The following is a 26,839-nucleotide window of genomic DNA, read 5'->3' on the forward strand; positions in this document are numbered from 1 at the left end:
CTGTGGAATCAGATCAGTGAGCACAATATTTGGAGTAGCAGGGTGATGCCTGAAGAAAGAACACAAGTAAAGGGACCTATCTGAGTGGGTTACAGCTTGGGTTTATGGCTCCAAGAATTACATGGACTAATTTCCCCACCATTTTTTAAAGGAGCACATTAGATGAATGTATGATGCAGAAATTGCATCAGACACACAAATGTGATTCTCAGAAGCGCCCAGTTGAATTTCCAGTGTGGTGCATGTCAATTTAGAAATGATCTTAATTGTGTTCCAATCAAGAAAAATATAATAACTTTTCATGTGTATGATGTTGAAAAAAAGTGTCTTGGAGCAGACCCCAGTTTATTTGTAGAGCAATACAATTGAATGGGTCATTTGCTGAACTGTCAGTTTATTTACTTCATTGCAAAATATTTAGCTCAGTAGCATTGATAAAATACTTAAATGATTTATGACGATGAATGCAAGGTAAATATTTCCTTTGGTTGTGGAGACTGAAATCACAGGTGAGTGGGGATTAATAATCTCAGAATATTTAACTTTAATGTTAAATTGAGGTTAGTGTAAATTATAATATTGAAACAGCACTATAGGAGAATAGTACTCAAAAGAATTATATTATCAAAGTCAGCAATAAATTAAAAAAAACATTCCATTCATTGATTTCTTGTTGTCTATATGCCCTTGAATTTCCTGTAAACTGCTTGTTTGTTCATTCAGTGCAAGAAAGGCTTTTAGAATGGAGTTGAAAATAGTTTTGCCATTAGTAAGATGTACACTACACAGAATATAAAGTAGACATGTGCAAGCTGATTAATATTGAGCTTGAATTCATGGTTGACTGAGCTGCCTACATTTGCAATAAATTGTGGAACTCACCTAGAACAACTGAGGCAATGTTAACTTATGGCAGAAGTTGGCTGAAACCCTCCTAATTAGAACCTGAAAGGGAAGGCATCTTTCCCCCAGGGTATTAAGTGGTTATGGGTTGGCGACAGTGGTAAATCAGCCATACTCACATAAACATTGGCTGTCAGTTTAGCCGCACTCACTAACATAGCTGTCACATCATTGATGGACTCTGATGGTTTTGCACATTCAGAGGTATAAAAATGTTAAAGGTACAATTTCCAAATATTCTAAAATGTATGAACAAAACCATTTTAGAAAGCCAATAATATTTAAAGACACTCAATTTGAAATATATGTTAACTAATACCTAACAAAGTCCTTTGCAGTTGTTCATCTGCATTAAAATGAATGAAGAAAAGTCTCTATCTGCCAAGTGCAGAATGTTAATGTCGGTTCCCAATAGTTTTTGGGCATCAGCGCAGTTTCATATTCTTAAGCTAGACTCCAAGAAAGCAGTGAGAAAAACATTAGGGAACTGCCAACCACAACTTCATCGCTGCTGCATTGTAATCTGCACAAGTAGAAAGACTTGTTATTGCCAGTTGTGCAAGAGTTTCCCCTGTTCCATTTCCATTTGCCAGCAAAATCTTCCAATCAAGTCCAAAACAGCAGGCTAAATCATGCTTCTGCCTAAGACAGTGCATACTCCCAGCTCCCCTGCAGGTCCAGGAGAAACCAAATGACATAAATTAATGTACCTGCCGTTCCATTCTGTCACTGGAATCTGCATGGACTCCAGTTGCAGGGCCAAATGTAAATAGGGTTTCCTCACCTGGTATTTGCTAGGTTACCTATTGTTCAAAATTTCAAATGATTTGTGTCTTTAATCTTTAGGGCAGCACAGTGGCATATCTGGTAGAGCTGCTGTATCACACTGCCTGAGACCCAGGTTTGATCCAGACCTCGGGTGCTATCTGCATGCAGTTTGCACGTTCTACCTGTGATCGCGGGTGTTTTCTCCGGGTGCTCCGGTTTCCTCCCACATCCCAAAGACATGCGGCTTTGTAGGTTAATGGGTCTCTGTAAATTGCCATTGGTGTGTAGGGAGTGGATTAGAAAGTGGGATAACATAGAACAAGCGAGAATGGATGATTGACCGTCGGCCTGGACTCGGTGACCCGGTGGGCCAGTTTTCAGGCCATATCTCTAAAATACACTAAACTAAGCTTCATTTTGTGAAGATTTTTAAGATTGGGCAGAATTCAGAGGATGGCTGAGTGTAGTACTAGTCTGAGTCCACACAGTGCAGGCAGTGAGACTCCAGCATTGCTGGCTGTTAAATTAGTCTGTTACTGTCGACTTGGGAATGCCTTTGATGTTAAAAATCGGTATCTTTGAAAAAAATATCTATATTTATTGCATATTCGCATAAATATTTCTTTAAAATATTGAAATTGACATCAGTAAGTAATAAGAGAATATAATCACTTACCCTTTTCTCGGCAGCTGAGTTCACCCACTCATTTGAATGGGAATTCCTGTGCTTGACAAGTCCACCCATGTTGCCACAACTGGCAACCACAGAGTGATGGATGCCACCACTGACTTAGGGCAATGTCTGTGCATGAAACTGCCATTCATGTAAGGATACCAGCTTATGTCACCTCCAGGTTCATAAACAGCCTCTTCCCAACAACTACTAGGGTCTTGAACCACCTTGAACAACCCTAACCATAACCCTACCACCTCAACCTACCAAACTATTGCAAACAGCGTCACTACTACGGTTGCTCCATGTACCTATATTGCAGTGGCAGGATCTGATTTACTTGGAATAACTAAAAATGGATTGTATACTGTATTTACTGTTGTTGTGTCTAAGAGACTTGATAAGCTGCAGCAAGTAAGAATGTTATTGTTGGGGTTCATATGACTGTTGACTTCTTGACGATGACCCAGCATCAGTGCTGCTCAGGAGGCAAAAGACATGCTCCAGTTTTATTTTAATTATTCACAATAATGTTAAGTTAAATCTTGCAGAAAATTGAAAACTCATTAAACATGCTGCTGGCATGCTGGCTTTAACAGGAATTACAGCCTGTAAGAGCTTTCAACAGCCTGTAAGACCTCAGCCTGTAAGAGCTCTCAACAGTGTAGTCACTGAGTCCTGGTCAATGTCGTGACATGGTTACACCTGACTCCCAAGAATGGAGAGTCACATCAGGTTTAGCTGGATGGGGACAAAAGACAATGGACCAAAGCTGCCTGAATGTAGCTCATTCCATTATAATCTTGGGAGTGCGAAACTGAAAGCAAAGCACACTGATCTTACACAAGAAGATAGGAGGAGGGGGAGTAGAACACTTGGCCCTCAAGCTTGCCCTGCCTGCTCCAGGACTCAACACCTCTTGTGTGCCAGTTCCACAGAACCTTCAATTCCCCAATCTTTCAAAACAATTATCTATCCCTCCCTAATTAGCCTCTGTGGTAGAAGAAATTTCTATAAAACTAAGTTTTAAATTACCGCCTCTTTACTCAAAGAAATTTCACTAAGAATTCAATTCAAGGTGTATAAACTAAAATCATCTTTAAATAGATCTAGAAAATGTAGCCAATGGGATCCCACTACTGGCCACATCTTCCCATCTCAATTCTCCCACCAGTCTTACTGTCTCCGACCACATTCCATCTTTGTCCCGCCCACTCCCCTGACATCAGTCTGAAGAAAGGGTCTCGACCCGAAACGTCATCCATTCCTTCTCTCCAGATACTACCTGTCCCGCTGAGTTACTCCAGCATTTTGTGTCTACCCTAGAAAAAGTAATGGTTTTGAAGATTTGAGTTGCATATTGCATTGTCAAGTGAATAGATTGTGATTAATAATTAACTAAAGTCCCATTATTATAATCCATCACAACTACTATTAAGGGTAATTATTATTGGAAAACGCCTAGGTGCTTCTAGACAACATGAAGTAACAAGGTGACCTACATCGTACGTGCATTAACAAACTGAAAGCAGCTTTAAATTCCACTCAACATAACCTATACTAATGTCACCCACAGATAGTCCATATACCACGTCACCAATGCACTGAAGTTAATTTCTCAAATAAAGTTATCTTATTTTTTGCAATTTTAAAAAAAATGGTCAGTTTTACATAGGAATACCCAAATTTAGCCAGTTAATGTATTCACCCCTGTATTTACCTGAAACAGTTGGAACGAGCCTTGATAGGAATACAATATTAAATAAAATAACAGGCTGATGTATTCTAGAAGAATATAATTTAGCTCTTTACTCCTTCTATATTTTGGAAACTGAAAACTTCTCATGTCAGTCAACAAATTAGGTGTTTTTGACAAAATGACAAGGAAGCTGTTAAAATGGTAAAATGCTGTAATGCAAAGGCAATAACAACTGAACATTAGTAGCGGAGGGAGAGGGTAATGACCTAAAATTTAATTAAAGAGATAAATTCTAACGAAAGATAAAGATGGAGGGATAAAGGAAAAGAGTTGCTATTTGTGCAATAAATGTATTTAAAGCTTTGTCTATTGCTCCATTTGAGCAAAAGAGGACTAAAAGGCAATTACAGTTAGAGGATGTATGCCCAATCATAAAGATAATGGAAGCTATGGTGCTAAGAAAGGGGTTTAATTAGGAGGGACATAACTTTTGGTAAGGACTCTGAAACAGTCATAGGGCTAATAACATAGGCAATCATGGGTTATCACAACATGGGGCTAAATAAGACAGGGTGTGGATTGAACATGCCACAGAGAAGATCTACTGGAAAATTAAAGTGCATGTTACAAAATGTAGTCTATCTATCAATGGGAGGCAATATGTAAACATGTATGTATTTTGAAGTAAGGATAATTAAAATGACAATGTCTGTCAGATTAGCTGAGTGTAATATGACAATATGTCAAAGGATACTGAAGGGTTCAACAGATCAGCCCATAAATGTCAATAGATACATATGCAATGAGGAGGAAGGGAATCCAATTGTAATCAAGTATGGAGGATGATGCTAAGGCCAGATAGATCATACCTGTCTTTGTGAGACCCAGAAAAGCAATCCTGATTCATCTACCCAAGAAGTAGACCTAAAAAACTCCTCTCTATTCTTCTGGGCTATGATTCAGTTCTTAGCTAATTTGGCCTGATTGGGAAACCTCCCTTTACTTAAGTATCCAATTAAAATTCTGGCATCCTTCCAAATGGAATGATATTTGCTGTAGAACCGGGCAGGCTTCCTATATTTCCTGCACTCCTGCTCAAAGACAAGGTTATTATTAAAACGCAGAGAGAAGCCAGTTTTTCTGACAACACTTTTATCCTCTTACATCTCTTTCCTAAGAGGCAGGGAACCAGAGGTGTCTATTCAACCATTGACCAGCTGTTTACTACAGGCAGTGTATTTGGATATCCTAGGCAGATTTTGGTGCTTGACGAACAGAAACAGGAAGCTGAGGACCTCCCTGGTAAACTAGTGACAGAGTTCTATCTCATCCAGTCATTTTACATGCAACGTTTAAGAAAATAAAAAAAACTACAGATGCTAGAAATCTAAAATAAAATAAAGAGTGCTGGAGACATTCAGCATATCCAACAACATCTGTTGAAAGAAGCATAGTTAATGTTTTAAAAAATTATAGTTGAGGTTGAGAACCTATTGGAGATACATGGAGATAAATTATTTGCACTATCAGATAGAGCCCTTAATGATAGCAGAGTCAGGGGATATGGCGAGAAAGCAGGAACGGGGTACTGATTGTGAATGGTGGTGCTGGTTCGAAGGGCCGTATGGCCTACTCCTGCACCTATTGTCTATTGTCTGTCTATAAACCCCCCCCCCCCAAAAAAAAACTCTTTGCACCTTAAAAGTAACTTATTTTTTCTCATTCATGTCAGATACTCTTGTTACTCTTTCTACAGATGTTGACTGTTCAGCATTTTTTGTTTTTTTATCTTACCTGTAAAGCTCTAACTCATGTCTTTAATCTCCTGTACTTCACCCACCTCCCAAGAATTGCAGCAAGATCTCCTGAGGGTGCAGGGTCACAAGGCTCCTGGCCTCTGTAGACCAGTTCAGATCCTCATATTTTGGCAGGTCTGTTCGGAGGGAGAGGTTTTCACATGGAGTTATAGTCATAACAGAAGAGCAAATAGTGATAATGGAGTCAAAAACTGGTGCTGGAGAACTCAAGGTGTTCCAAGTGCTGCTCAGGTCAATCAATGCTAGCCGTGGGGCCATTCGCAAGCAGCAAAGCCTGTCTAATCTATTGGCAAGCCTTCAAGCAGAGAATAGAGCAGTTTTGTTTTCAGATGAGTGGCTCAGTCTCACAGCCCTTCCAATGTTCCACTTCCACAAACCTCCAAGTTGAGCAATTCAACAAGTGAATTAAGATGCTTATCAAGGACTTGTGTACTATGAATGAGACGTTCCTTCAGATGACGGATACCCCATCCTTGGCTATCCAGTGTCCTATGGACCTGCAACAAAGTGTTCAGCAGGAAAGCAACATGTTGATCAAAGATACACACCATCAAAATGAAATTTTGTTCAAAGTGCTTATTGATTTCTACCAGCCTTTCTCCTCTCTCAGTCAGCACTCCTTTGTGTTCCATATGGTTAGCTTGGGCCTTGCACAGATCTAGGTAGAGTAATCCATAGAAGGACCCTCAAGAGCTTCAAACCTCAGAATCATTTGCCAAGCCCATCTCATCCACCAGAAAAGGGATCTGAACAGTCTGTCTCATTGTCCACTGAAGCCACATGATGTTGTAAGAAGAACAAAACTAAACACTTGTAGCTGCATGAAATATGTGCAAGGGTGGTTTGTACAATTTAAAAGAGTTAATTAGTTTTTGTGTGGTTGGCAGTATAAGTAATTTTCGGTGCAAATTTTCAATCAAATTGTGTTATTTGAATGGCAAATGGCCCTTTAGCTTGCATGGAATGGGGGGGGGGGGGTTGAGTAGCAGGCCCTGATCATGGGCATCCTTGTGGGCTAGGACTATGTTGGTGTAAGGTAGTGAGATAAGGAGAAGTTACTGTCTAGATTTCATCAAGTAGCATTATTGGAGAGCAACTGAATCTCACAGCTGTGAGCATATCCCTAAAGTAAAGTCCACTACTTCCCAATACTACCTGAATCTTCTTCATCCTCTTCCTACTTCTTATTGAAGAAGGCTGTTTTTGTTTCTCTGGTTTGTGTCCAACAATGCATTACACAGCAGATCACTACCAGTCTTGACTGAGTTGATGCATTGAAGTCCAGAGTGGCCAAACCAGCTAAAATATACCATTACCATTTTAATGCTCTTCTTAATTACATTTCTGGTGGACATATAACTTTGGTCACTCCTCTTTTGTGCATTTACTTGTATTTACCGAGGGGATCCCATGTAGGATTAAATGTATCAGGAAGAGGGGCCGCTGCAGGATGAAGAATTCCTGCACTTGGTAGCCCAGCACATGTATGACCTGAAACTTAATGGAGCAGAAGCCTTTCTCATTGATTAAAGCTCCCGCTTGTGATACCGAGAGAGCTTCACTCGCAAGAAGCGAGTCGGACTCACAAACCTGAGCACCTACCCTGTGTCATTGATGATGAAGTTTGGTTATATGCAATGTCTTGGAAGCAGGGCAACCACCCTGGGGGTTTATGAGCAGGATCCTCCATAAGCCAGAAAACTAACTGCTGGAGGAACTCAGAGGATTTGGCAGCATTGCAGAGGCAAAGGGTTAGTCGACGTTTCGGGTCAGGACCCTGCATAATCCAGCAGTTTATTTGTTTTCTCCAGCTTCAGCAGTCCCCTGTGTGTTCTCCATAAAACTCTGCAAGGAATAGGAGAAATGCCAAAGTATAGCAGTTTGGACAGTTTGATAGCCGCTAGGCTCGGCTGCAGATAGATCTTGATCTGGGAATTAACAAGAATTCTGCTACATCGTGCCATGATAGCCAAGCCACCAAGGTAATGATATTCAAGGAAACCCAGGTCTGTATCCTGTGGTAGACACAAAAAGCTGGAGTAACTCCGCAGGTCAGGCAGCATCACTGGCAAAAAGGAATACGTGATGTTTTGGGTTGAGACGCTCTTCAGACTGAAAGTCAGGGGAGAGAAAACCAAGAGATATGGACAGGTACATAGACCGTATGCAAAAAGACAGATTAAAGCCAGCAACGATGATCAAGGAAAGGTGGAGCCCACAATGGTCCATTGTTGGCTGTGGGGAAGGTGATAACGAGTAATACAGTGAAACTCAACAGGACAACAGTGAAACTAGTACAATGATTAGTGTGGGGGAGGGGACGGAAAGAGAGGGGATGCAAGGGTTGCTTGAAGATAGAGAAATCAATATTCATACCACTGGGTTGTAAGCTTCCCAAGCGAAATATGAGGTGCAGTTCATCCAATTTGCGTTTGACCTTGACAGTGGAGGAGGCTCAGGACAGAAAGGTCAGCATGGGAATGGGAAGGGGAATTAAAGTGTTTGGCAATCGGGTGATCATGTTGGCAATACAGGCATATTCTGTATACAGGACCTCTCTCTGAAGGGCTGCCCATATATCACACACATTCAACAAAAGGTGGGTCAGGATCAGTCTGCTGCTGTTTCTGAGAGACTTGTGATTGTAATCCTCAGGACACCTCATACGCACGGGACATTTGCACAAATAACATGCACACAGTGGAGAATTGCTCACTGCAGTCAGCAAGTGCCCGAGGTTCAAAGGTGGAGAACCGGACAACTATGTTGGCAAAATGAGCACTGTATCTATTTGTGGAATTCCCTGCCACGATTTGTGGAATTCCCTGCCACAGAGGGCAGTGGAGGCCGTCACTGGATGGATTTAAGAGAGAGTTAGATAGAGCTCTAGGGGCTAGTGGGATCAAGAGATATGGGGAGAAGGCAGGCACGGGTTATTGATTGGGGACGATCAGCTATGATCACAATGAACTGGCTCAAAAGGCCGAATGGCCTCCTCCTGCACCCTATTTTCTATGTTTCTATCCTCACAGAACTTTCTCGACAATGGCTTGAGAGACTCAATATAGTAATTGTGATGTTGAGTACGTACTGCCAGTTGTGCTTCACTTTTATGTTTCAATAAGTTCTGACAAACCAATCTACGATAGGCTTAAGTTCAAATACAGCAGTCAGACTGGCTGTTAAGGAGCAATTAACATATTTAACTTAGTGAATCTCTTTGAATAATCAAATTATAATCAGGAAAATTGCAGCTTCATATCAGGTTACTGATCCACCGACATTTCTGTGGATTTAAAGCTTTTTGCTGCAGTGGAAACACACCCACTCTCGGGGGACAAATTTCCATCCTCAACTGCACCCTGCCACCAGGAGCCGAAAGTATAAAATAATAGACAAACAAATAAACAGATTTATCTTTTCTCTATCTGAGCGGCACCAATGAGAGTTCCTTTCTGTCATCCTCTTTAATAGATAATATATCTTCATAAAACAGAAATTGAAGCAGTAAAACAACCTGGGCACAAACGCAAAATATAAATGGCAAAATATCTCTCCTCCAAGGCCAAAATTTAAGGTGATCTACCCACAGGTTTTGACATTAGCAGCTTTTTTTTAAATTAAGAAAAATGGCCCACGTTCTAGGACGTTGCAGTTCATTTGAAAACCCCGCAAGGCAGTGGCATTCCCTGCATATAAATTAACACAGCACCTTGAACAAAGCAATTGAATCAGATAGTGAATCAGGCAGTATGGGGGCAGCACCATCACTTCGTGTGCCTGGCCACTTTATCACTCTCGCAGTGTTTAGAAGTGTCCACCTTGGACTGCCATCCAACCCATGGTCAGTTTACAATGGGATATTGATGGTGACAACTGTAAGAACATGAGCATTTTTAAAATGGAGTATGGTTATTTTGTTTTCAATAAATGTGAATGGATTAAAGCTACTTTTATGCACAGCAGTTTCATCAGTGAATACAAGGACACTTTTGCCCTTCAAATATATGGGGACCAAAGGATTAAAACACAGCTATTTTTGTGTGGGGTTTTACTGATGTGAAATAAATAATAATCCAATCAAAGAACACCTTTTTCATTTGTGCATCCAGCCCAACTGCTTTACTGTGAACGTCAATGGGTAGTTTCCGTCATTGTACAGTGTAAACCAATGCGTACAGTGTGGCTTGATGGGAGCTGCCTAGTAGTCCTAGAGCAAACTCAGTGCAGACTTGCAGCCTAGTAATAATCAAAAGACCTGTTGTTTCAAGTCACGTTGGAATGTAGAAAGGAAGAATTTGTGTTCCCTGTATACTGCATGCCACAAAAATTCATATTGTGAGTGTCAATAATTATTTGATTTTTTTTTTTGTTTCAAGTATCCAATCAGCTGACCAGCTTTGGGAGTACAGTCCTCTGAGTCATATTGGGATTGGGATCGTTATTTTGATTGGATCGCAGTTTGTTGGCAATGTTGGCAGAAGTAGGAGGTAGTTTAGCCACTGCGTCCATGAGGGCAGTAGGACTTGCTGACATGCGTTTCACAAATGTTGCTTTGTCATTTGTTGGAGGCTTTGGCAGCCGTCTTCGCAGCCAAGGGTGCCTTAAGGCCTGTGCTGGTGTCAAGCGTAAGGTGGGATCCCACTCCAGGCAGTGTTTCAGGAAGTCAATGAAGGATTGGTCATCACAGCCCTTGAGAGCACTGATCCAGTCCCGTTGACCAGGGGGACCGCGATTCTTTCCTCTCCGTGACCGTCCACCATTCAAATGTACAGTCCCATCAGGAAGCATGACAACAGAGGAATATCTAGGGTAACCCTTGGAGCTGATGAACATTTTGGCCCTTTTCGAACATTCTAGCAGCATTTTCGACGGCATTCCTAGTAATTCTATCATACAAGCCAGCTGATCTCCCTCGTCTTCCCCTGGTAAGAGTGGATGTCCAGTCAACAGTTCAGCAAGAATGCAGCCCAAACTCCACATGTCAATACCCATCCCATACCGTGCTCCTAGAATCACTTCAGGAGCTCGGTAAAAACGTGACTGAATGTACGTGTAAATCTTTTGATGGTCATAGCAACTGGACCCAAAGTCGATCACCTTAACTCCACTCCGGCCCTGTTGCTTCAGCAAGATGTTCTCAGGCTTCAAGTCACAATGGATGATATGGCTCTTATGCAAGGCATCAAGGCACTGCAGGATGGAGTGTGCAAATTTACGGACCAGGGGCAGGCTGAATCCTTGGAACTTGTTCTTTTTGATGAGTTCGTAGAGGTTCATGCTGAGTAGCTCAAAGGTCATACAAATGTGGTTGCGGAAGGAAAAACTCTCATAGATGTGGATGACATTCATGGTGTTATCCTTGTCTTGCCTCCTCAGATGCTCCAGTATCTTGATCTCCTCAGCGGCTTGCCTATGGAATCGTTTTTCGTTCCGTACCATCTTCAAGGCAATGTATTGGTGGAGTTTGTGATCGTATGCCTTCACCACCTGGCCAAAGCTGCCCTTCCCGATTACCTTGATGACTTCATATCGATAAGCGATGTGATCGTGTGGCACATAAAGATAAGAACCCTGCTCATCATCATAGCTATTATTATTTGGTGCTCCAATAATGCCTGGTCTCTTTTTAGAATTTGGTCCAACAAAATAGATTTCTGAATAGCTAGCTATCTCCTGTTCTTCATACGGTGTGAGTTTGTGTAAATAATGTTTCTTTGCCTCCGCTGCTGTCATAGGTTCCCCTTTCGGTCTGGTCGAGACATCGTAAGATTTAATGGAACTGGAGTTGCTTTTTAGTTGGAGAGCGCTCTCCAGTTTGATGGTAGGCAGGAAACCTTTGTCGTTGGCACTGAGACTACTGTTTGGTGTTGCGCGTGCTGTCTGTGTTGGCTCATTTTCTTCATATAACTCTTGACCTTGGAAGTGTTGATCACCTCCCATACAAAACTGATCATTCATGATATCTGAATAGTCACTCTCCTGAAACACAAGAAAAAAAATGGATTCCTATGTGAGTGCTTCTCATCAGTGGCAAACTAATGAATGTATAAATAATGGTGCATTCCAAGCTCGGAGTGACTTGTCTTTCTCTGTGAAGCTCAATTCATCTGAGGCTCATATATTGCTCCTAACATTGAGGGATGCACGTTTATTCTAATGCTGAAGAGATATTAAAAAGTATATCACCTGACCTTTAAAACACCTTGCTATGTTTTAAAAACTATGCATTATAATTTTTGATATCCATACCATGGGGTAAAGGATCTATCTTATCCATGCCTGTATAATTTTATTTACCTGAATCAGGACAACTCTCAGCCTCTTTTGCTCCAAGGAAAACAAGCCCAGCATATCCAATCTCTCTATAACTCCAATACTCCAGTCCAGGCAACATCCCGGTCAAACTTCCTAACTCTTCCTTTGACCTAAACACACTCACTGACATATGCATTGAGGGATATTCCTAATAATGGCTAAATGTGTAAGGAGAAAAGTCTTATGCAGGTAAAGGAAGGATGTATTTGACTTAACATGCATGCATTCTGTTACATTTTAACATTGCTCAAAATCTGTATGTCACTACATAAACTAAAAAAACTATTAATTGTAATGTAAAAGTATGCATAAAATGAATCAGAATATATATACTTTAAAGGTCAACATTCAAAAATGTTTGAAAGAAACACCTTTCTTTGCACGAATCTTCTCTCTTCAATTCCAAATGACCATTTGCCATTACATGCCTCAATGTCAGCACATTCAACTGCAACCTTACCTGTACGATTAAATATCATGATCAATGGATCAACAGCTTCTAGAATTTTATTCAAACAAAATACAAATTTAATGCAAACTAACCTAATAAACAGGGTCCCCCCCTCCCCCTGGGTGGCTACAATCCTTCCAATCAGGAACCTGTGATTCTCCAGGATGTAAAAAGGACACGTTTTGTGAGAGGAGATTGGCTGCTTGTCCTGAAACCAAGTTAATTCTTCTCTCGTGGCAATTTGCTCCGAATTACATCTCTGATCTCTGAACTCTGATGGAGTTTTAATGGTGTGAGGCTGCGGCTTACCGCCATACTCCTGTTCTGGTGCTGTGGAGTAAGAACCTGGAGGCCTTACATGTGTAGTTCTCCTGTGAGAAGTAAAGTCGAGTTTCCAACTCTTGACCTTACCATCCTCTGTGACAATAGTTGGATGGTCTTTTCTTTTGTGGGCAGGAGATGTTTGAGAATAGGAATATCCCAAAAAGTGTCTGTGTTATCCCAGGCATAATGCGCAGAAAAGAGAGGGGCGGTGAGGGGAGAGGAGATTATTACTTTAAATTATTGAATTCAATGTTCATATCGTTGGGTTGTAAGCTACGCAAAGTGAATCAAGTTACCTATCGTAGTAATCAGCAGTCAGTTCTGCCTTTCAAATGGCTATACTATAATTTCCTAACATTATAGCTGATTTCACCCACTTTGCACAGGAATTAGACAAAAAGTTACTCCATTTGATAAGCAAATGTTCTGCCCCAGGAAACCTTCGTATCTCCCACTATCGCTAGTGAGTGCAAATATTTTTCCATTGAGGAAAATGTCTTGAGTACCATTAAATCACAACATAATCCACTTGCAGACATGTGTTCCTTACTGAGAGCTTTTGATGGAGTTCTGGTTTGACAAGTGAAGGCATTTTGTTGAGGCATAGCACGAGGAATTTATTCTGCATCAACCAGCAGTGTATCTGGTCAAGATCTTTTGATAGTCACAAAATGCTAGAGTAACTCAGCTTGATCAGGCAACATCTCAGGAGAAAATGGATAGGTGACATGTTGGGTCGGGATCCTTCTTCATCAGGCTGAGTCTGAAGAAGGGTCCCGACCCAAAATACCACCTATCCTTTTTCTTCAGAGATGCTGCCTGACCCGCTGAGTTACTCCAGCATTTTGTGTCTATCTTTGGTAAAAACCAGCATCTGCAGTTCCTCTTTTTTACATTTAAAATATTTTGATGATATTTTGGTGGTTTATATGAAAGTTATTTAATAAGACACATGTATCTCATGCTTCTCCTTCTTCTGCCATGCCAACAAATGAGATCAGATTATTGCCTCCTAATTACTTATTTTTATAGGTTTATGCACCTCAAATGAGATGCAGATGGATTAGTATGTTGACATATGACTCATTTGCTTAATGTAACAGATAACCAACATGCTAGTCTTCTTAGTATATTTGATTATCCCATGCTGCATAGTTTGATGTTGGGGGTTCTCCCACCTCATTAAGGGTGATTAGGATGCCTCAGATATGCACACAGAAACTTAACAAGCAATTTGCTCTTGTTGGTCCTTAGAGATTTGACATACTTTCAAATGACTGTCTATTAGATTTTAAAAACAAAATACTGCAAATGCTGGAAATCTGAAATAAAAACAAAAATGCTGCAAATATTCAGCAGGTCAGTCAACATCCATGGAAAGAACAATGGCGAGAAAGATACTCTGAGAAAATTTGTCCACTTTTAGATGGTATCAGTAAATTGGTAATACCCATTTTTTCCTTCCTTCTTTATTTCATCAATTCCAACCTTGTGGCATTACCTTGCATTAAACGTTATTCCTTTATCATGTATCTATACACTGTAAATGGATTGATTGTAATCATGTATTGTCTTTCTGCTGACTGGTTAGCTCGCAACAAAAAGCTTTTCACTGTACACATGACAATAAACTGAACTGAACTGAACAGAACCTCCCTCCATTGAAGTATAAAAAAATTAGTATTGTCGCTATTGTTAATATTTCTCAAGATCTTCCATGCCTGTATTAACGCAGTGCTTGTTCTCAGCTGAGAAAAAAGCCAAGAGTCATTCCTGTTTAGTTCTTTCTTTCCCCATGAATTATATTTATTAAAATTGAAGTACCTTGTGGGGATAAAACATATCATGTCTGGTAAAACAGTTCAAAATTCAGGGGCCATTTCTTCAGAGTGACATCCTTCCATCTTTCACAACTTATTCTGCCTCACTATCACCCTCAAACAATCAACATACCTTCCAGTCTGTTGAGGAAAGGGGTATTTGAGACCTTGGACCTTCCCCCAAACTTGTGCTTTACTGGACAGCAATGATCTCTGCCCTCTTTATATTTCTTATACACTACATAAAGATCATCACAAGAGAACCGCATGCATTCCCGATCAAATTCTTCAGTTTTGAGACCCAAATTACACTCAGTCAGCATCATGTTCCCAAAACAGACTCTATCGAGCTTTGTCATGGAAGGAGATTACCAAGAGAACAGATGAAAGATCTGTTTAAAGTAAAGGGATCCCATATGCCCACTGATTCCTGGAAACCTCTGGCCCATGACTACTCAAAGTAGAGGAGCAGCATTTCAGATGGTATTGAAAATCTTGACACAGAAATCCTCCATGACTACCCTATACACTAAATTGCCCAATCAGACTTCAAATGTGTAGAAACAAACTAAATCATCCTTAATCCCAAGTGACTGCCAAAGAAGAAGTGATTTTGCAATATTCAGCTTCGGCAATCGAACACAGAACATACTGTAGAACATTACAGCACAAGAAGAGGCCCTTCGAGCCACAATGTCTGTACCAAACATGATAGAGAATTGGCTGGATGGAGAATTAGCAAAATGGAAGGAAGCAGAGGGTGATGGTGGAAGGTTGGTTTTCAGACTGGAGGCCTGTGACTAGTGGTGTGCCTCAGGGATTGGTGCAGGGCCAATTGCTGTTTATGATTTATTTCCATACCAGGGCATCGGAAATGTCCTCGTTCTTCAGGGAACGGGGATTCCCCTCCGCCACCATAGATGAGGCTCGCACCACGGTCTCATCCATACCCCGCAACACTGCTCTCTCTCCCCATCCCCCCACTCGCAACAAGGGCAGAGTCCCCCTGGTCCTCACCTTTCACCCCACCAGCCGGCAAATACAACACATAATCCTCCACCATTTCCGCCACCTCCAACGTGACCCCACCACTCGCCACATCTTCCCATCTCCCCCTATGTCTCCCTTCCGCAAAGACCGTTCCCTCCGCAACTCCCTTGTCAATTCTTCCCTTCCCTCCCGTACCACCCCCTCCCCGGGCACTTTCCGTTGCAACCGCAAGAAATGCAACACCTGTCCCTTCACCTCCCCCCTCGACTGCATTCAAGGTCCCAAGCAGTCGTTCCAGGTGCGATAAAGATTCACCTGTATCTCCTCCAACCTCATCTACTGCATCCGCTGCTCTAGATGTCAGCTGATTTACATCGGGGAGACTAAGCGGAGGTTGGGCGATCGTTTCGCCGAACACCTCCGCTCAGTCCTCAATAACCTACCTGAACTTCCGGTGGCTCAGCACTTCAACTCCCCCTCCCATTCTCAATCCGACCTCTCTGTCCTGGGTCTCCTCCATTGCCAGAGTGAGCAACACCGGAAATTGGAGGAACAGCACCTCATATTCCGCCTGGGCAGCTTGCGTCCTGATGGCATGAACGTTGAATTCTCCCAATGGTGCTAGCCCTTGCTGTCTCCTCCCCTTCCTTAACCCTCGAGCTGTCTCCTCCCATCCCCCCGCCCTCGGGCTCCTCCTCCTCCCTTTTTCCTTCCTTCTCCCCCCCATCAGTCTGAAGAAAGGTTTCGGCCCGAAACGTCGCCTATTTTCTTCGCTCCATAGATGCTGCTGCATCCGCTGAGTTTCTCCAGCAATTTTGTGTACCTATGATTTATATCAATGATTTGGATACAAATGTAAAAGGCATGATTGGTAAGTTTTCAGATGATAACAGATGTGGTATTATAGATAGCAAAGATGGTTATCAAAAATTACAGAAGGATCTTGATCATTTGGGCTGGGGAATGGTTAATGGAATTTAATGAAGATGGTGGGAGGTGGTGCATTTTGGGAAGTCAAATCAGAGCAGGACCTTCACAATGAATAGCAGGGCAATGTAGAGCAGCATGATCTTGGTGTGCAGGTACATAAATCCTTGTAAGTGGCATCACCGGTAGATACGGGTAAGAAGACATTCGATACATTAGCCTTCATCAGTAAGGGTTTTGAGGATAGACGTTAGGATGTTATGTTACTGTTGAACAAGACATTGATGAAGCTGCATTGGGAGTATTGTGTTCAGTTTTAGTCACCTTGCTCTCGGAAAGATGTTGTCAAGCTGGAAAAGTGCAGAGAAGATTTACGAAGATGTTGAGCTTGATGACCTAACTTGAGGGCCTAAGCTACAGGGAGAGGTTGGGCAGGTTAGGACTTCATTCCTTGGAGCGCTGGAGAATGAGGGGTGATCTTGTCGAGAAGTATAAGGTCATGAGGGGGATAGATTGGGTAAATGCACAGAGCTTTTAACCCAGAAGGGAAATCAAGAACTAGAGGACGTGAGTTTAAGGTGAGAGGGGAAAGATTTAATAGGAACCTGAGGGGCAACTTTTTCACATGGAGGGTTGTGGGTATATGGAATGAACTTCCAGAAGAGGCAGTTACTAAAGCAACATTTAAAAGACATTTTGGCAGGTACATGGATCAGAAAGGTTTAGGGGGAGCTGTGCCAAAAGGGGGCAGATGGGATAGGGCATCTTGTATAAATAGGGCATCTTGGTCAACATGGGCAGGTTAGGCTGAAGGACCCATTTCTGTGCTGTAGGACTCTATGAATCATAAATGTCAATCTTGTTGTATACCTGTAAATAAAAGCATAATTCCATAAAATGAAGATAACCAATGAATACATTTTCTTGATATTGTACCCTTTTAGATAGAGCCAGGAAAAGATCAAATTACCAACTATGGTGAAGAGAAATAGGATATTTAAAATGCGTGACATTTGGTATCAGATAAGTATGGTGTCTCATCTGTTTTTAAGAAATGAATAATAGTATTTACAAACCAGTATTTGTCTTTTGCATCTATGTAATCCAATTATTGGAATGTAGCAAAGTTTCAAACACCCTCAAAGCGGAACATATTGGTAAAATCAGTTATCCTTTACTAATAAAATGTTCCTACTCAAGGGAAATACACTAGCATATTTTCAACAAAAGACCCGCAGCAAGGTATACCTCATGCAGAAGGTGCTAAGGTATGTGACCCATGTAGGATATTAGCTTATCACCACATACTCCAGGGCAGTTGAGAATGGGCAATAAATGATGGCTTTGCCAGCACCACCCAAACCTCCAACAATCAAATACACCAACAATTAATACATTTCAAGGTGACGGTACATAGCTCCTCCTGAAAATAGGCAAGAATTAACCGATTTACAGATTAATTCCAGATTAGTTTACTGGGGTGAAGTATTGATATTCCAGATGATTGATTTTCCTATCCTTTTACATTAATTATACATCAAAACATCCTGTATTATTTCTCAGTAATGCCTTCTAGAGTAGGGTTTTACACTGGACCTAGAGATCTGCAAATGGAGTCAGCACGTCTGAGCTCAGAAGGTTTATGCATGTCATCAGTTCTTCTGTCATTTCCATAATTATATTTCTGGGGCAACTTGCTCAATAGGTTTAGGTTTATTATTGTCACGTGTACCAGCGTATAGTGAAAAGCTTTATTTTGCATGCTATACAATCAGATCAGATAATACTATAATCAAATGTTGTCTGCAATAATACCACTCTAGAGCAGCCTGTATTGTCTTGGGTAAAAGTTGGGTAAGAGATTCTTTTGAGGTCATCACTATCCCATGGATTAAAAAGTTTGAAAGCCAATGTGCTATCAGCAACTTGGATGAAAATTAATTGATGAAAAATTATTAAGTTGAAACATTAACTTAGTTTCTCTCTTCAAAGATGTGGCATGATCTTCTGAGTGTTTCTGTCATTCTCTGTTTTATTTCATATTTCCAGCCTCTGTAGTTCTTTGGTTATAAAGTGGTTCAGCTAATAGAGCTGCTGCCTCACAGCTCCAGCAGCTCAGGTTCAGTCCTGACCTCCCGGTCTGTGTTCGCCCTGTGACCAGGTGGGTCTCCATCTGGTGTCCGGTTTCCTCCCCCATTCCAAAAACAGGTGACTTGGTAGATTATCTGGCTGCTGTAAAAGTTGCCTCTCGTGCAGATGGGCATGGAATTGATGGGAATGTAGGGAGATGATGTAAAATTATTAGGATAATGGGATTCCAAGATGCAGGACAGAACGGAGATACTTCTTCCCCGTGGCTATCAAACTTTACAACTCCTCCCCCTTCTATCGTGGGGTAGACTGAGACTAAGACTGAGCCACCCCCTCCCCCCCCCCCCCCCCCCCCCCCCCCCCCCCCCCCCCCCACCCCACCTCCTCAATCTTTGCACATCCCCAAAGCCTTACCGCTTGTCACTTTATTTTCATGTTTCATGTATTTTTGTGTTTTTTATGACTGTTGGCAAATGACTTTCCCTCCTGGGATAAATAAAGTTCTATCGTATCGTATTGCTCTGTGAACTAGCATAGTCTTCATGGCCTCATTCAATGTCGTAAGGATTTATGGAATAATGAATATGAATAATGCAGTGCAGATTTCTACTTAGTACCAAGTTGCCTTCCTTTATATTCTGCACATTTAGATGTTCCTGCCTACGAGTTGGGTTTAAAGTGCAGAATTCAAGATGACCAATTCCTTTAATTTAATATCCATCTTTCTTTTTTTCAAAATACACTTTTGACTAAAGACACAAAAGATACAATAATATTTTTTAATTGTTAATTTGGGGGGGATTTAGACATTGGTGGCAATTGCTAGTTGTTACTGCAGTGATCCACCAATATTGTACATGGGTCATGCGACCTATCACAAAGGCTTACCTTACTTCAGTTTCTTCATGGAAAAGTTACCCGTGTATCTCTCAATTTAAAAATAGAATCTGTTTAAGTAATCCTTGGTGCAAAGTGGCACTGCGATTATTTGAAGGAAATTATACTATTTCTACTCTGTGTCCAAGTTATAAGATCAGTGACAATGAATGGGTCAGTTATTAGCAAATGTGTTTTGTGATCATATCACTGTGAAAGTGGCCTGAAGAAGAGACATAATGTTTAGGTTTAGGTTTACTGGAAGATCAATTATTGCAACAGCCAGAAAAGTACATGCAAAGGGCCTAATTATTTTGCAGTAGGTTTTTCATTGCACATTGTGCCCTGCTCATGGGTATGAGATTTAGAAAATTTACCCCACTGATCCAAGCTGTGCACTGCTGTTGACTTAACTTGCACGGGCTTGGTGCAAGATCACTGAAGCACCCTCGAGTCGGAGAATGCTCCTTCGGACTTCCGCTTCATCATTCCTTTGGCTGCAGGAACTCCTTTGAGCCAGGTGCCACCCAGTAAGCGATGTCATCACTCATTGGTACTCAACATTTAAGCGATATTCAAAAACCTAAAGAAAACAGAGAGAAGTTGACAAGAGGGCGTAAATCTGAATAATTTTGTCACATCCTTTTGTACAAAGGAATCTTAAAAAAAAAAAAACTTTTCACTCATAAAAATGAAACTGGAACCTGGTCAATTAATTTATTCCAAGACTATGCTTGGCATTAAAAGGTAGGCTTCATGTATCAAATTGCTGAATGAAAAATGTTGCTATTATAAGATCATGTACTCGTAGTAAAAGTTAATTTGCTCAATATAATGCTGCAAGCAAAATGACTAACAACAATTACCTGAAGGAAATGTTCATGTAATAGCAAAAGCATCAATACAGATACATGAGCAAACAATCCCTTCCAATAGAAAGAAAAACTTCAATGATGTTATTCTGCAACAACTGTATAATTAAAGTATTTGAATCCAAGTCATGGTAAATAGAAACATTTTCAAGCATAAATTAACGATTTATAAGCGCAAGGAGTGCATCGTATTTTAAAATATCACATCACACCATGTAATGAATTATTTGTTATTGCGTTACCATTGCTGATTTGCTTAAATTCATAAGTTCATAAGTCATGGAAGTAGAATTAAGCCATTCAGCCGATCAAGCTACTCCGCCATTCAATCATGGCTGATCTATCTTTTCCTCTCAATCCTATTTTCCGGCCTTCTCAGTTTAGTTCAGTTTAGTTTATTGTCACGTGTACTGAGGTACAGTGAAAAGTTTTTGTTGCGTGCTATCCAGTCAGCAAAAAGACAATGCATGATTACAATCGAGCCATTTACAGTGTTTAGGTACATAATAAGGGAATAACGTTTAATGCAAGGTAAAGCCAGCAAAGTCCGATCAAAGATAGTCCGAAGGTCACCAAAGGGGTAGATAGTAGTTCAGCACTGCTTTTAGGCTGTGGTAGGATGATTCAGTTGCCTGACAACAGCTGGAATGAAACTGTCCCTGAAACTGTTGTGCATCTTCTGGAGGATGCTTTCTCCCCATAACTTTTGGCAGCTTTACTAAACAAGAACCTGTCAATCTCTGCTTTAAAAATATTGAATGACATGCCCTCCACAGCTTTCTGTAGCAATGAATTCCACAGATACACAACCCTCTGATCAAATAAATTCCTCCTTATCTCCTTTCTAAAAGTACGTCCTTTTATTCTGAGGCAATAGATTCTGGTCCGAGACTCTCGCACTCATGGAAACATCCTCTCCACATCCACTCTATCCAAGCCTTTCACCATTCGGTAAGTTTCATAGAAGCTCCCCTCATCCTTCTAAACTCCAGCAAGTACAGGCCCAGAGCCATCAAACGCTCACCATACGTTAACCCAGTCATCCCCGGGGCCATTCTCATAAACCTCCTCTTGTCCCTCTCCACCACCAGCACATCCCTCCTCAGATATGGGGCCCAAAACTGCTCACAATACTCCAAATGCGGGCTGACCAGTGCATGAGAAAGCCTCAGTATTACATCCCTGTTTTTATATTCTAGTCCTCTTGAAATAAATGCTAACATTTCATTTGCCTTCCTTACAACTGATTCAAACTGCAAATTATCCTTTTCGGAATCCTGCACCAGCACCCTCAAGTCCCTTTGCACTTTATTCCTACTGCCAAAGTGCATGACCTCACACTTTGCTTCGCTGTATTACAAATTATGAACTAAGTAACTAACTATGAACTAAGTAGGAAAAGCAATTAAATATTACACACCACAGCCAAAAATAATCCAAATTCTTCTAGTATTTTTGAAAGCTATTTCCTGATTTCTGATTCATGCACACAGAATGTACAAATCTAATCATTTATTTTCTTCAGGTGATCATATGTAACTGAGTTAGCCATAATGAACAATTTAGTCACATGCCAACATGGATAGAGGCCATTAAATTTGCTTGCTCACTAAACTGTATTGGTTCCAGGTCCAGCAATACATCTGTAAAAACCAAATACCTTCGATGTCAACGAAGGAAAAAACGTAAGAATTCCGCTCAATGCACTTTTAAAATTAGATGAAAACTGACACTGTTCACTCATTTAAAAATCACTTGCCTTTAGTCTTTCAGACCTGCAGATACTGAGGAGAAAGGGTTGTTTTCTGTCCATTTTAAACTGCTTCCAACCAAAAAATATATTAGATCATTTTGCTGCAAAAATAAAGATGAAGCTAACAATGTTTGCTAATATTTATGCGTAAATCAGTCAGCAACTTCCGCAAGCTTATTTTGTTGTCTGAGATGCATCACCCTTCTTCTTTCAGCTATTTAAAGCCAGCATCTCACCGCTTGGCTCCTTTTTTAATGCTTATCCCAGCATCAAATACACTTTCTGATAAATGCATAGATTAAATCAACTGCACATTCCAACAAAGAATCAGTGTGCATGGTAAACTATAATCCTACTGAAATAAGCTACAAGATACTAAAAATTATGTTTTATAATTGTGGGATTTCATTTCTTTAGCCTTCAGTTTTTCTTGGAGCATTTTATTAATATTTCTTATTTTTGCTCCTTCTTCTCACCTCATCGTATTTTTCCTTCCCTTATTTTTTAATTGTGTTCATTATTCCAATTGACATTTCTTGGTTGAATTTGAGCAGCTCATTAACAGTATTTTAATATTACCAGGATAATAGCTGCACTGTAACTTGGCCTGTTTATATGGGTCCAGGTGGTTTGCAGATGGCAACGCACCATTTCGATGAGTAGCTTACACCAATTTGCTGTGGAAAATCCCACTGAATGTCTACGGCAAGTGCATAGAACACCAGCTGCTATTCATTTGCTATGCAGAGTAAAATTTGGCACATTATATGATCCTTCAAGATTAGCTTTCAGACTTCACTGATTTGGGTCCAGTAAAATATATTTTTTGTTGGTGAGCTCTTCTTGCTTGGACCAATTCAATCCTATTCCTTGCAAAATGGAGCATGGAGTTGCAAAATGAAAAATGAGCACTTGGAGAGATGGGAGCTGTGCAGTTGCACTCCAAAAGCTATGTAGCACAGGTGTGTGGGAGAAATATCCTTTCTCAAACTAAAGCCTAGGCTCCTCGTCCAAATGATTCCCCTTATGCTGCATTATGTTGCAAACCATTGACGGTTCATGCAGAAATACAGGAGGCAAGCCTACGAGTAGAAGTGTTAAATTGAGCTTCCAAACTCCTTCAGCTGAAAACTTCCTGATCTTTCATCTACCAGCTTAATTTTCTCTAATTAGAACCTTTTTGCCATTTTGGTCAGAATATGTGGATCACCACATAAACCTACCACGAGTTTATTCTTTAAGTAAGTACCACTCAGCATCCCACCCACCAGCAATCACTACCGTCACCTCCACCAACCAAAGATCGATTTGCCTGGTTCTTGTTAGGCTGGGCCTTAACGTTGATCTATCGGCAGCACCAGGAGTAGAGAGGCTTGGTTGTTCTTCTTGAAAATACTGTAGTTAGTTTCTGAACTGTGAAGCTCATCCAATAGGATTATCCTGAAGATTTTATGATCTGTTCTGACACCAAGCAATGCAGTTCATGGGAAGAAGACAAGGAAGAGAAGAATTCTACGATCAGTCTGCAGCTCTTGCCTTTTATCTACCTGTCTCCTTTCAGCCCATTGCTTCTTCCTTGTATGTCTGACAAGGTGTAGCAAATGAGGCTATCTTGTTCTGCTTTTTGACGCCAGGAAGCACAGTTGATTCAGGTGTCTTTGTGTAGATTACAATAAGCCGCATGGTGGTTGAAGTTTTGAAAATTGCAATATTTTAATTTGGATACTTTTTTGCTACTTTTCACCTATCTCCTTTTTTTATTCTCTCTCTTGATCCAACCTCTGTTTCCCCACTTTTTAATTTGACTTTGTGTATCCAATTTGTCACAGAATCCGTCTACACCAATTGATTCCTTCTTCTTCTGCTGGCTGCTACTTATTTTCTTGATCCTTATTTCCATATCCTTGAATCTCACTGCTTAAAAAGATTGCCTGGTGGTTCCCTAATTCAAACGGGTCCTTGGTTCACTGCATCACGTTTAGCTGGCACAAACAGCAATTTAGTTTGAGGGAAGCACGAAGATGCAGCAGCAGGCACAGTTGAATGTTCTCCCACTCTAACATTGTCTTTGTCTGTTCATATTCTGATAGCAACAAGTATCACAATATTGATCTGTTCAACCCCATGTACAATGGTGCCAGCCACGCTTATTATAGAATCTGATTATCCTTTGCAAGGGATTACGCCGGATGAAACCGTTTGAGTAATACCTGGAAAAAAACTCATATCTTAATTTCCTCCTTGTGGTAAATCATTTGTGCTCCTGCCCACCCACAGTGGGTGGGGCTGATAGCAGGTATGAAAAATGTATGAAAAATATGATTGTGAATTCAATTCCATTACTTTGTTGCCTAGTGCTTTGGAGGCCTGCAATTAGCTTTTTCATTCTATATCTCTGCCTGGGTAGTAACATGCAAATTAACCTTGATGAAGCAATCCATAAATAGATTGAATGAATGAAAATGATTTATTGAATGAACTTTCGATCCATGAACACAACTCACAAAGTTATGTCTCTGCTTTATGATGTCATGACTCTTTCTATTAGGGAAATAGGAGCGCTTTCTGTGTGGCCAAAATATGGAAGTGATGTCATTGGATTATGTTGTAACTCTGCAGATTTACATAATCTTTATGCATTGCACTTGACTCAATGGCTCTCACTGGGTAGCAACATTGGTCATAATAGCACACAAAAGATATTAGCTTAATGGATGGTAAAATGCTGCTTGATTAAGGTAGCGTGTAATGAATCTTTTCTTTCCCTCTTAAATTTTGGATATAGTTTTATGATTATTTGAGTTCACAGGGTAAGGCATGTGCTAGTTGATCGAATATTTCTTCTAGGTACAGCTGCCAGGGTTGGTACCAAGTGCTCATTCAGGTTTTCATCTGATGTTGTATGTATGGAATATCATATTGAGGGCGATGACTTTGCATTCAAATGCCCTTAACCCATTTTATTCTCCCCATTTTCTCATCACTCCCCCAGATTCTGTCACTCATCTAGGGCAGCACAGTGGCCAGATAATAGAACTGCTGCCTCATGACACCAGACACCCAGGTTTAATATTGCTCTCGGGTGCTGCCTGTGTGGAGTTTGCAGTTCTCCGGAGATAGTCAAGGGGCACAGTCATCTTACCAAAACATCACACCAGATACTTCAATGAGGTTGATGTTTCTTTGTATTCAACATAATAGTTCCCAGTAACAAACATATCCATTAAGTTGCAATAATAAAAAGTACAATTGCTCTTACCTCTTCAAGTATTTAAGCATTATTCACATGCCATATCCACATGCTAAATAATACAATCAGTATTTACTTAAATTCCTTCCACATTTCTGACAAATTACTTGGGTGCAGCAAGAAAATTATTTGATGACAGGTAGCACTTGTGCAAACTGAAAGTAACAGGATGACCTAAAGATGTGTTGTTGCTGCACTTGTTTCACAGGTGTGAAGCAAACGTCTAAATATTTGTTAAAGTAAGCAGGAAGCATCTGGGGCTTATATTTGAAACAAGTGCAAGCTCCTTTGCATTTGGAAATAACGCCCTCTGGAAGAGTGTGTTGGCTTGAATGTGCAAGGCTGACTACTTTAAAGGAAATGTTGTCACCCACTGGAAAATGCCACTACAAATGGAGTTCTTCCTTGGGCTCCACAATGATACCAAACACTCCTCCATCTCGCCAGCACAATCCATTTACAACCATCTATCTACCATCCTCCACCACAACCATCTTCCTCGTAATTACTTCTACACCTCTTCCATACCTATCTATCAGAACAGAGGAACTTGCAATCCACTTCTCCGGCCAGCTGCTTACTGTAGGACACCTGCAGATATATGTGCAGCCCTTGTGGCCTCATCTACAAATAGCTCAGTATCAAACTCCTGTGCAGAAAGCAAACCTATCCCTAAGTCATCTTTTTGTATTCTAGTCATTAATGCACAATCAAAGGAGCACCATCATCCTCAATATTGCAACTTGGATGGCTCAAAATTATGTGGTGGTCTGTGCTAATGAAGTCTAGATCAAAGAAATTGTATATACAAGAGACAGCTGATGTTGGAATCTGGAGGAACAAACAATTTGCTGGGGGAACTCCGCAGATCAAGCAGCGTCTGTGAAGGAAAAATGTGAATCCTTCATTGTTCCCTATCACATAGTTAGAGTCCACGGTATCAGAAAAAATGCAGGTGATATTATTATGAAGATTAGGATAAAGGTATCAATCATAGCTATAGCATCAGGCATTGATGGCTGTTGGTCATGTTTTAACCATGACTACTTTTTAGATTTTAGTGCCGGATTTTCTTTACACTGCAAAGTCAAGGATGTCATAATTTTTCGCTCAATATTAGGCACTGATTGCAATTAGAATTAATATATGCATGCATTAAAAAAGTCAATCTCCTGAGAAAAAAAGTGTATATTTGAATCGTAGTACTAATTATAGTACGTGCAGTTTCATTTGCGTAGAACAGGAAAATAAATTATAATTTCAGTCTAACAAATATTAGACATTTTGGTATTAAAAGAAATGTTTGA

The 26,839-nt window shown here is 40.6% G+C and overlaps 1 protein-coding gene across 2 annotated transcripts in view; it reads right to left on the reverse strand.

Annotated features, from left to right (window-relative positions):
- Positions 1-3,935: 3,935 nt before the first annotated feature.
- LOC129704540 (dual specificity tyrosine-phosphorylation-regulated kinase 2-like) overlaps positions 3,936-26,839 on the reverse strand; it is a 67,649-nt gene continuing 44,745 nt past the window's right edge. For both annotated transcript variants that reach the window (XM_055647720.1, XM_055647719.1), the window contains exons 2-3: positions 20,035-20,240; positions 3,936-11,842 (exon numbers count right to left, since the gene is read on the reverse strand). In XM_055647720.1, the coding sequence (XP_055503695.1) occupies positions 10,247-11,821 (1,575 nt within the window). In that variant the 5' untranslated portion in view covers positions 11,822-11,842; positions 20,035-20,240 and the 3' untranslated portion in view covers positions 3,936-10,246. The remainder of the gene's footprint in view (positions 11,843-20,034; positions 20,241-26,839) is intronic.

This window comes from Leucoraja erinacea, chromosome 16 (genome assembly GCF_028641065.1).
Source record: "Leucoraja erinacea ecotype New England chromosome 16, Leri_hhj_1, whole genome shotgun sequence".
NCBI classification, from domain to species: domain Eukaryota; kingdom Metazoa; phylum Chordata; class Chondrichthyes; order Rajiformes; family Rajidae; genus Leucoraja; species Leucoraja erinaceus.